General features: G+C 63.9%; 1 protein-coding gene across 3 annotated transcripts in view; it reads left to right on the top strand.

Annotated features, from left to right (window-relative positions):
* Window positions 1–52: 52 nt before the first annotated feature.
* The window catches only part of CHLRE_11g467711v5 (uncharacterized protein), a 19,096-nt gene continuing 8,856 nt past the window's right edge, over window positions 53–10,292 (top strand). For 2 of the 3 annotated variants that reach the window (XM_043067474.1, XM_043067472.1), the window contains exons 1-18: window positions 53–371; window positions 853–1,496; window positions 2,434–2,516; window positions 2,701–2,822; window positions 3,490–3,650; window positions 3,963–4,131; window positions 4,693–4,827; window positions 5,179–5,297; window positions 5,544–5,620; window positions 5,892–5,989; window positions 6,278–6,397; window positions 6,967–7,074; window positions 7,352–7,450; window positions 7,943–8,019; window positions 8,220–8,508; window positions 9,031–9,163; window positions 9,401–9,482; window positions 9,834–10,221. In XM_043067474.1, coding sequence (XP_042919469.1) covers window positions 246–371; window positions 853–1,496; window positions 2,434–2,516; window positions 2,701–2,822; window positions 3,490–3,650; window positions 3,963–4,131; window positions 4,693–4,827; window positions 5,179–5,297; window positions 5,544–5,620; window positions 5,892–5,989; window positions 6,278–6,397; window positions 6,967–7,074; window positions 7,352–7,450; window positions 7,943–8,019; window positions 8,220–8,508; window positions 9,031–9,163; window positions 9,401–9,482; window positions 9,834–10,221 — 3,030 coding nt within the window. In that variant the 5' untranslated portion in view covers window positions 53–245. Of the gene's footprint in view, window positions 372–852; window positions 1,497–2,433; window positions 2,517–2,700; window positions 2,823–3,016; window positions 3,062–3,489; window positions 3,651–3,962; window positions 4,132–4,692; window positions 4,828–5,178; window positions 5,298–5,543; window positions 5,621–5,891; window positions 5,990–6,277; window positions 6,398–6,966; window positions 7,075–7,351; window positions 7,451–7,942; window positions 8,020–8,219; window positions 8,509–9,030; window positions 9,164–9,400; window positions 9,483–9,833; window positions 10,222–10,292 lie in introns of all 3 variants that reach the window. The other variant, XM_043067473.1, reaches the window with a different exon arrangement.

Raw genomic sequence — 10,292 nt, 5'->3', positions numbered from 1 at the left:
GGCTTGTGTTCTGGCAACACATTAGCCGTTCATTGCGTTGGGGCCGATTCCTAGCTTTGACTGACAGTCTGCGTCATCGAATTTGTATCTGCGACTGTGTAGGCGCAACAGGATATTGCAGGAGGGCACTGCTAAAGCGTGTACCTGTCTCAGAGAAACAAAACACGCACGGTCTGGCCTCGACCGATGGGGCCGACGACTTTTCAGCTATTATTGTTGTAAGAAACTATCATTAATTAGCAAGAATGCGCTCCGTGGCACTCCTGTCAGCCTCGGCGGCTCCTCGCGGCGTTCCAGCTCCGGCGTGTCCGCGCCAGGGCACCAATCGCCACGTCTGTGTAGAAGCAATCGCGTCTACAACCGGACGGCAGGTGGGCGCGCTGACAGCAGGTGTTCGTGCGGTGGACAACCATCGATGGCGTGTTTCGGTGGGCGGGAGGGCTGTCGCGTACTCAGCGCTGCTGCGCGAACACGCCTGATGCCAGCGGGGTCCACGACCTCAGCACACTTGCATGAATAGGAAGGACCGAGCGCAATTCCAATTCCGCGCGCAACTGCCTCGCCTGACCTGGGCCACCCAGCAGTCGTCCGAGTCCCCCACTACCCAGCCCGGCCTGCTTGTGGCTGCCACACAGCTCTGGACGCATCCCGGCGCTCGGGCCTGTGCCTCAAGTAGTTGGACTTCTTAGGGTGCCAGCGGCGGCACGGGGTCAGGGATGTGCGTATGTGTTTGCCCATGGACAACAGCACAACCACTCACCCCACCGTGCCACACGTCGTATGGCGCTTTGCCCCGCTCGCCCTGCCCTCTTCATCGCTATCATCCTTGCCTTCTTCCACCTGCGTTGCCAGGATGCGGCAGCGCCGGCAGCAGTGCTACTGCCGCCCGCGGAGCCCAGCCGCCGACAGGCAGTAGCAGTAGCGCCAGCGCCAGCCCCAGCAGCGGCGGCAACGGCGGCAGGAGCGGCGGTGTCCGGGAGAGGCGCCGCCGCCGCCGCCACCTGGGGGGAAGCGGTGGGGCGGCGGCCACTGGAGGGAACACGCCTGCCAGGCGCGGCGGCTGTCACGCCGCGGTGCAGCTGCGCAGACGCAGGACCAGGGCCAAGCAGCAGCAGCAGCAGTAGCAGCAGCACCAGCGGCAGGGGAGGTAGCAGGGGCGGGAGCAGTAGCATAGGTGGCGGTAGGGGCCGGAGTGGCCTGGTTGGTGGCTGGGCCGCGTCACTGCACGGCAGTAGCAGCGGCATCAGCAGTGGCAGCGGCGGCAGTAGCCGGGGGGTTGCGGGCCTGTCGGCGGCGCCGGTGCGCGGCACGTCGGGCAGGGCTGCATCGGCAGTCGCGGCGCGCTCGGCGGCTGCTACTGCCCCTGTAGGGGCGGCGGCGGGCGGCGGCGGCAGTAGCGGCAGTAGCAGCGGTGGTGCGGAGTCGTACTCGCTGCCGGCGCACTGGCAGGACCAGATGACTAAGGCGCCTCTGGGGCGCAAGCGCGTGCTGCAGCGGTGAGGGGGCGTGTGTGTGGGCAGCACTGGGTGGGGGGGTTGTAAATACCAGCCCAAACTAAACCAAAACCAACGAAAACAAACGAGCGGAGTACAGGCAGAGGCGTTAGTTGCAAGCGATAATACATATGGGAGGTGGGGGAGAGCCTGAGAGGCGCTTGAGGCGTGGGGTTAGGTAGTGCCAAGCACCAGCGCCAGCAGCAGCAGTAGCAGTAGCAGGGGGTTGGGCGGGATGTGTCTTGCGGGGGTCGGCTGCAGCGGGTGTGGGTGGGGGTTCGGCTGCGGCCTGGAAGGCATGTGTGTGGGGTGGGTGGGTGGGTGGGTGGGTGGGTGGGTGGGTGGGTGGGTGGGTGAGTGGGTGGTTGGTGGGGGTTGGGGGGTTAACGTTGAACCAATCCCGTAAGGAAACAGTCGCGCGGCAAGGAGAGCTGCAGCTGCATAAGCGAGTCGTTGTACATCACCGTATGTAGTCGGGCGGGCTTGGGCAGTGTAGCGGCAGGTGGAAGGAGCAGTCCAGAGCAGCTCCGAAGTCATGTCAACAGTGCGAGCCGCGCGCGGACCCCGTCGCCCAACTAGTTGCAAGGTTATACTAACATACTCACCTGGATGCGTCCGGGGGTTGGGGGGTTGGGGGGGTGATGTGCCCGGGCCCCCTGGGGGGGCGGGCGTGGACCAGTTGCGTGGCGACGGTGGCGGTAGGACGGGGCGGCAGGGGCGGCAGGGTCAAGGGCGGTGTTGGCGGGACCGCCGGCACGTGGGGTGGGGGTTGGGGTGGGGTGGGGTCATTAAACCCCAGTCCTTCCATGTCAAACGGTGGAACAACTCCACACACAAACACACACCCAACCCACGCACGCACATCTTCCCACGCACCGACCCATCTCCCACGCGCCCACACACATCCCTCCAACACACGCCCGACACCCCCCCCCCGCAGCTACTACGCGGACGTCATCGCCATCAACGACCTGGAGCCGGCCATGAGGGCGCTCAACAACGCCCAGCTCAGGAACAAGACCAGTGAGTGCGGGCGGTTGCCGGGTGGTGGGTGGCGGTTGGTGGTTGGCACCCGCACGTGAGTATCCTGTTTCACCTGACACACACGCATATGTACACACACTTTCGTGATTTAACACAGACAGAGACACACACACACACACACACACACACACACAAAATCACATACACGCGCTCTCACTCGCAGACGAGTTCCGGCAGCGGCTGGCGGAGGGTGCGCCGCTGGCCTCCCTGCGCGCCGAGGCGTTTGCGGTGGTGCGCGAGGCCAGCCGGCGGGTGCTGGGCATGAGGCACTACGACTGCCAGCTGGTGAGGGGGGAAGAAGGGGGGAGGGAGGAGGGGGAGGGGGGGAAGGGGGAGGGGGAGGCGTGGCGTGTGTGTATGGGCGAGCAGGGGGGTGCTGGGCATGAGGCACTACGACTGCCAGCTGGTGAGGGGGGAAGAAAGGGGGGAGAGGGGGAAGGGGAAGGGGGAGGCGTGGCGTGTGTGTACGAGTGCGCGAGGCCAGCCGGAGGGTGCTGGGCATGAGGCACTACGACTGCCAGCTGGTGAGGCGGGAAGAAGGGGGGGAGAGGGGGAAGGGGGAAGGGGGAGGGGGGGTTGTAGATACCAGCCCAAACTAAACCGAACCAAGCCAAACTACGGAGCACATGCGGAAAGGAGGGGAGCGGCCTGGTGATTGTCTGGTGATTGACCACGAGGCAAACCGGAGGGCAGGGTTGTCGACTGGCAACACATGCAGAACAATGCAGGCCCCTCCCATCAAGTCTCTCCCGCCTCCCTCCCCTCCCTTCCCCTCTCCTGCCCTCCCCTCCCCAACCCCAACCCAACCCCAACCCAACCAAACCCGACCCGTCTACCCCCACCCCCCGCCTCCCCTCCCCTCCCATGCCCTCCCCCAACCCCTCCCCTCCCACCCCCTCCCCAACCCCACCCCACCCCGCCCCTCTACCCCAACCCCCAACTCATCATGCAGGTGGGCGGCATGGTGTTGGCGGAGGGTCAGGTGGCGGAGATGGCGACGGGCGAGGGCAAGACGCTGGTGGCCACCCTGCCCGGCTACCTGGGCGCGCTCACGGGCAGGGGCGTGCACGTGGTAACCGTCAACGACTACCTGGCGGCGCGCGACGCGGCGTGGTGGGTGTGTTGGTTAGGTTGGTTGGGTTGGTTGGGAGTGGTTGGAGTGGTTGGAGCGGTGGGGATGGTTGGGTTCGTTGGGAGTGGTTGGAGTGGTTGGCTGGTTGTGGCGATGGGGGGTGTGCAACGGACCGGCCCCGGTTGCCCTTTCCCCTCCGTGCCGGGATGCGCACACACGCCGTACACCACACCGGCACTTTCTCTCCTCCGTACACCCACCACGCCGTACACCCACCGCGCCGTACACCCACGCCGTACACACACCCCATACACACACGCCGTACACACGCACCGTACACACACGCTGTACAGGATGGGCAAGCTGTACCGCTTCCTGGGCCTCACGTGCGCCGCCGTGCAGTCCAACTGCCCGGTGGCGGCGGCGCGCGCTGCCTTCGCCTGCGACGTGACGTACGTGACCGGGCAGGAGCTGTGCTTCTCCTACCTCAAGGACAACACCGCCCTCAGCCCCGCAGACCTGGTGGGGGTAGCTGGGTGGGGGTGGGCTTGGGTGTGGGTGGGGTTGTGAATACCAGCCCAAACTAAATCGAACCTGGTGGGTGGGCTGGGGTGGGCTTGGGTGTGGGTGTGGGTGGGGTTGTGAATACCAGCCCAAACTCAACCGAACCAAGCCACACCAGCGGAGCACAGGCAGAGGCGTTAGGGGGTTGGGTGGGTGGGTGGTGGCTTGGGGTAGCCGTCCATGGACGAAAGGGGTAAATGCATCACAAGGAGAAGGTGGTGGGGTTCAGCGGGGTAGCAGGGTAGAGGGGCCGTGGGGCGTACAATGGGTTGCTTTGGAGGCGTCGGGGAAGAGTTAGGATGGGGTGGGGTGCTTTGTCGCCACCGCCTGCTGCTGCCGCAGAATTCGCCACCGCCGGCCGCCGCCTGCTGAATCACATGTTGCCCGCTACTGTTACTGCCTCTGCTGCCTGCTACTGCCACTGCTACTGCCACTGCCTCTGCTGCTTGCTACTGCCCGCTACTGCCACTGTCACTGCTACTGCCACTGCCACTGCTGCTGCCACTGCCACACACACAGACGCTGCGTGACAGCGGCTTCCACTTTGCGATCGTGGACGAAGTGGACTCCATCCTCATCGACGAGTCACGCAACCCCATGATCATCTCATCCCGGGGGGCCTGCGACACGGCCGTGGTCAACACTGTGGACGTGGTGAGTGACGTGGCGGTTAGAGGTGGTTGTTGGTTGGTTGGTTGGAGGTTAGATGGTTGTTGGGGTGGTTAGGGGTGGTTAGGGGTGGTTGGCGGTTGGTTGGTGGGTGTGGTACGGTAAGCTCCAAGAGATGCCACGAACCGGTAAAAGCATGGCAATGCATGGCAACTACGGAAAGGCAATTTGGGGGAAGTGCTCCACACGTGGTGGTGGTTTCTAACACACGCACACACGACACAAGACACAGGCTGTTGGTGGTTCCTTGTGCTCTTTCTATAACACACGCACGCACGATTCTCCTACTGCGTTTCTAACACACGCACACACGACAACAAACACGGCAAAACACAGGCTGTTCGCAAGCTGTGGCGGGCGGTGGGGCAGGAGGTAGAGGCGGCGCTGGCGGCGGAGCCCCCCGCCTCGATGTCCGACACGCGGCGGCGGGAGGTGGAGAAGGCGGTCAAGGGCAGGTGGGTATTTGGTTGTGGGGTGGGGAGGAGGAGGCTGGGGGAGGCTGGGGGAGGCGGCGATAGGAGGGGCGGGGGCCAGGGCCGGCGGGGGCGGGGGCCGGGGGCGGGGGAGACTGAAGCCTCTCCCCTGTCTTCGGCAAGAATTGAACACTCCCTCACTATTTGCCAACGCCAGTCTTATGAGAGGCTCCTCAACCCCTAAGCATAACCACTGCGTTCATCGCACGTAATCACACGCGCCCGCAGGTACTACATAGTGGACGAGAAGACACGCACCGTGTCCTACACGGAGGCCGGCACCTACCTCATCTTCCTCAACCTGGGTGAGGCCGGATTACGCACATAAATATCAACAAGAAGCGAAGCGGGGGAGCGGAGAAGGCGGGGAAGAGGGAAGAGGCAGAGGGAGGCAGGGATGGGAGCCGCCAACAAGCAGGCAGGGACGCCGTCTGATAGCCTGTGCCTGTGCATCGCCATTCCTTCCTAGTTCTAGGCCCTGTGACGTCCCTGTCCCTGTCCCTCCCTGTCCCTGTCCCTCCCTGTCCCTGCCCTGCTCCCCCCTTCCACCTCCCCCCCTTTCCCCCCCCCTTGCAGTGGAGCAGGGCGCTCGCTTTCTGGACCCATACCCGGACGTGCACTGCCTGTGGGAGGAGGAGGTGCCCTGGGGGCGACTCGCCACCACAGCCATGGCGGTGAGGGGTGGACGGGGGGGGGCGGGTGGGGGATAACTCTAAACCAATCCCGGAAGGAAACAGTCGCGGGGCCGGGGGGCGGCGGGGGTTGTAGATAATCTCTGTACCAATCCTTGCAATCTCCCTGTAACTAACGCTTGTGCCTGTGCTGCGCGAGTTTAACTTGGCTTGGTTTAGTTGTGGCTGGTATCAACAACCCACCCAACCCAGTGCATACTGCACCGCTTTTCCAACAAGCATCCTTGCAACTCCCCCCAATCCCACCTCCCCCCCCCCCCCAAATCTCAGGCCTACGAGCTGTACCTCAACGGCCGCGACTACATCCTGCGCGAGCGCGAGGTGGTGATTGTGGACCAGTCCACGGGGCGCCTCAAGGCCAACACGCGCTGGCAGGGCGGCATACACCAGGTGGGGTGGGTGGAGTGGGGTGGAGTGGGGTGGGAGGTGGGAGGGAGGTGGGGGTTGTAAATACCAGCCCAAACTAAACCAAAACCAACGAAAACGAGCGGAGCACAGGCAGAGGCGTTAGTTGCAAGCGATAATACTTATGGGATGTGGGCCGAGGTGTCGTGGAGCAGCAGGGCGAGCGGCGCCGGCGATAAATGTCGCCGCCCGGGCTCGGTGGCGCGCACAACAGCACAAGACAGGCACGCGGACGCGACAAGCAAAACCCACGACTTACCGGGGGGTGGGGGGGATGGGTGAGGGGGCGGAGGGGGTGGGGGTGGGAGGGAGGGAGTGGAGGTGCGGATGCTTGGTGCTGCGCCCCATCGCACCCCCGGCCGTGCGCACCATTCATGGGTGCTCTGCTGGTGCCCTGCATATGTGCCGGAGCTCTGCAGCCGCCCTGCCCAACCACACGCCGCCTCCCCCAACTCCCTCCCCCCCACCTGCTCGTATCGGGTATCCAATTCGTAACCATGCAACCCCCCGCCCCCCCACCCGCAAACCCCCCCCCTCCTCCTGCCCTGCTACAGGCTGTGGAGGCCAAGGAGGGTCTGCCCATCCAGGCCGAGAACCTGGTCACCGCCACCATCACCTTCCAGCTGTTCTTCAGGCAGTACGCCTGGCTGGCGGGCATGACGGTGAGGAGGAGGCGGGGAGATGGGGGAGCGGGAGATGGGGGGAGGGAAGGGGAGGCGTGGCGTGGCGTGTGTGTTTTGGGTGCACCATCACCCGGCAGTGCACCTGGTTGGCGGGGACCTATCGGTGGTTAGCCGTTCATGGGGAACGGAGTGATCAAATTCATTTAGGGGAGAGGGCGGGCTTGAAGGAGCGGTCCATGGTACTCCCATGCAGTTACGCCAACCTCCCTAACCGCCACCTACCGCCACCAACCACCACCAACCGCCCAACCGCCAGGGTACGGCCCAGCCCGCCGCCGCCGAGCTGTTCGAGCTGTACGGCATCAAGGTGGTGCCGGTGCCCACCAACCGCCCCAGCAGGCGGATAGACCACACCGTGAGTTTATGTGTGTGTGGGGGGGGGGGGTAGCCATCCATGGGATGGTGTGTATCAAATATGAAGTGAAGTGCCGACGTCCAGAGGTACAGCGGGCACACGCGACGCATTCCATACCGTTGTTTCGCCAGCGGCAGGCTGCTGGTTCCCCCGTGTTTCCGTGGCGGCTAACGCTAAAATACTAAGTTCCTATTGAAAGCAAGTAGTCTGGAGTAGTAGTGGTGATAAGTAAGGCTCGTGGGGGGGGGGGGGGAAAGAGGGTGGTTACGGTGGGGCGGGGTGACGGAAAGGGAAGCGATCCTGTGTGCGTTGTATCGTTTTGTATCGGTGACACAGCACCAGGCCAACGACGACTTATATGCACACATTCTCCCCCCTCTCCCCCCCCCATGCTTGATTACAGAGTGTCGCATGATTTGCTCCCCCCGCCGCCCCCGCTACTTCTTAAACAATCATGAATGTAACCCCCCACCCACCCACACACCCCCACAGGCCCGGCTGTATTACGACAAGGCGCTCAAGATGCACGCGCTGGCGGAGGAGGTGGAGGCGGCGGTGGCGCAGCACAGGTGGGGGTTACGGTTATAATTGCTCAAAAGCTGTATTGGGAGCGCATGCGCTTATGATCTTGTTTGGAAAGCGTGAGGGGAGCATTTCCGTCAACACAACTGCTCGTGCCTTCTTATACCCTGTTGCCGTCTTTACTGTGCGTCTTTACCTTGTGTTGTCCTTGTGTCTCTGTCGCTGTCCTTCCGTCGCGGTCGCGCAGGCCCGTTCTGATCGGCACCACCAGCGTCCAGGAGTCCGAGCTCGTGCTCAACTACCTCAACCACACCATCCTCCTCTCCGGCTCCAACAAGAACGGCCGCAACGGTCACAACGGCCACAACGGTCACAACGGCCACAACGGCAACGGGTCGGCTGCTGCTACAGCCGCCTACGGCGGCGGCGGCGGTGGCGGCAGTAGCGGCGGCACTCGGGGGCTGCTACAGCCGCGTGTGACGCTGCTGAATGCCAAGCCGGAGCTGGTGCGGGTTGAGGCGCAGGTCATTGCGCAGGTGAGGCGGAGTGTGGAGGCGGTGTGTGTGTCGTGTGGGGCTTGCTTGCGTCTTGGGAGGCCTGTGTGTGTGTGTGTGTGTCTGTGTCTGTGTCTGTGTCTGTGTCTCTCTCTGTGTGTGTGTGTGTGTGTGTGTGTGTGTGTGTGTGTGTGTGTGTGTGTGTGTGTGTGTGTGTGTGTGTGTGTGTGTGTGTGTGTGTGTGTGTCCTGAGACGTGTGGGGCGGCGGGGCTTGGGTACTTCCGGCTCCACACCCCAGTCCAGCCGGCGGCGCAACAAAAGTCCCTGTCAATTGCCCCAACCACCCACCCATCCACCCGTCCAACTCTGCATCTTCACTGTGGCAAAAGGTGGAAAACCAACCCCGCCCATCCTACAAACACCCCGCCCCATCTCCTCACCACCTACTCACCACCTACTCACCACCTCCTCCCCACCTACTCCTCACCACCTCCTCACCCCCACCTCCCCACCCCCACCTCCCCACCCCCACCTCCCCACCCCCTCCTCCCCCCCCCCCCTAGGCCGGCCTTCCGGGCGCGGTGACCATCGCCACCAACATGGCGGGTCGCGGCACCGACATCATCTTGGGCGGCAACCCCGAGGGACTCACCAAGCTGGCGCTGATGCGGCTGGTGTACAGGCGCCTGCTCAAGGGTGCGCGCGTGTTGTGTGTATGTGTGGGAGAGAGGGGGGCTGCGGGAGTGGGGGACGCGGGGGTCTTGGCTGTCTGCTGGGTAGGGCTTAGCAGTCTCGCTAGTAAAGAGCCCACTCTGCCTTGACTCATGTCACCCATGTCACTTGCATCTCCTCACCTCACTTCGCTCCTCACCTCTCGCCTCACTCACCTCGCTCCCCCCGCTTCTCCACACACACACGCACGCACACACGCAGCTGACGAGCGCGAGACGCTGCCCGCGGTGCCGCTGCCGCCGCTGGACCCGTACGACACAGACGACTTCACCGCCATCACCAGGTGGGGGGAGAGGGAATTGAGGGGGAGGATTGAGGGTAAGGGGAGGGGGATTGTGGCGGAGGGGAAAGGGGAGGGCGTCAAGGGAGCGGGAGGAGGAATGGCGTGTGTGTCCTGGAACCGAACTGGGGGGGGGGGGGCGGCAGGTGCATTCCGGAAGCCAAGATGTGTTAGTTTACTCTAGTTCGAAGCCCAGCCCACAGAGCGCGGAGGTTGAACGGGTGTTAAGGGTGCTGAGGCTGAGGCTGAGGCTGCATGTTTGGGTGCGTGTTCGGGTGTGGAACTTCGGACCTCATACCTGCCCTGAACTCCATCCCCTGCCCCTCCGCCTGCCTCCTCCCCCCCTCCTCGCAGCATCCCCTTCGCCTCGCCCGACGACCCACACGCCGGCTTGCCGCGGCCCCTGCACGAGGCCCTCGCAACCGCCATCCTAACCTCCATCGCGCTCTCGCCCGCCGGCGGCAACGGTTCCAACGGTAACGGCTCCAACGGTAACGGCTCAACCGCCTCGGCCTCGCTCAGCAGCGCCGACCTTATGAACTTTGTCCTGGGCAACGGCTCTAACCGTTCAAACGGCATCAACGGTGGTGCCAACGGAAACGGCTCGGCGGCGGCGGAGGCTGCTGCTACAGCCGAGGCGGCGGCTGCGGCGCTGGCTGCTGCTACAGCCGGCATGAGCTACAGCCAGACGTCGGAGCTGCTGGCCTGGGTGATGGACCGGGCGGAGGTGCTACGGCGGAAGGTGGGTGGGGGTAGGGCGCGTGTGAATGTGTATGTGTGTGTTAAACAAAATCAAACGGAACAACTCCATGT

The sequence above is a fragment of the Chlamydomonas reinhardtii genome, chromosome 11 (assembly GCF_000002595.2).
Source record: "Chlamydomonas reinhardtii strain CC-503 cw92 mt+ chromosome 11, whole genome shotgun sequence".
In the NCBI taxonomy this organism is placed as follows: domain Eukaryota; kingdom Viridiplantae; phylum Chlorophyta; class Chlorophyceae; order Chlamydomonadales; family Chlamydomonadaceae; genus Chlamydomonas; species Chlamydomonas reinhardtii.
Note: the sequence above shows the minus strand (reverse complement) of the source record. Positions and strands in the feature narration are given on the sequence as shown.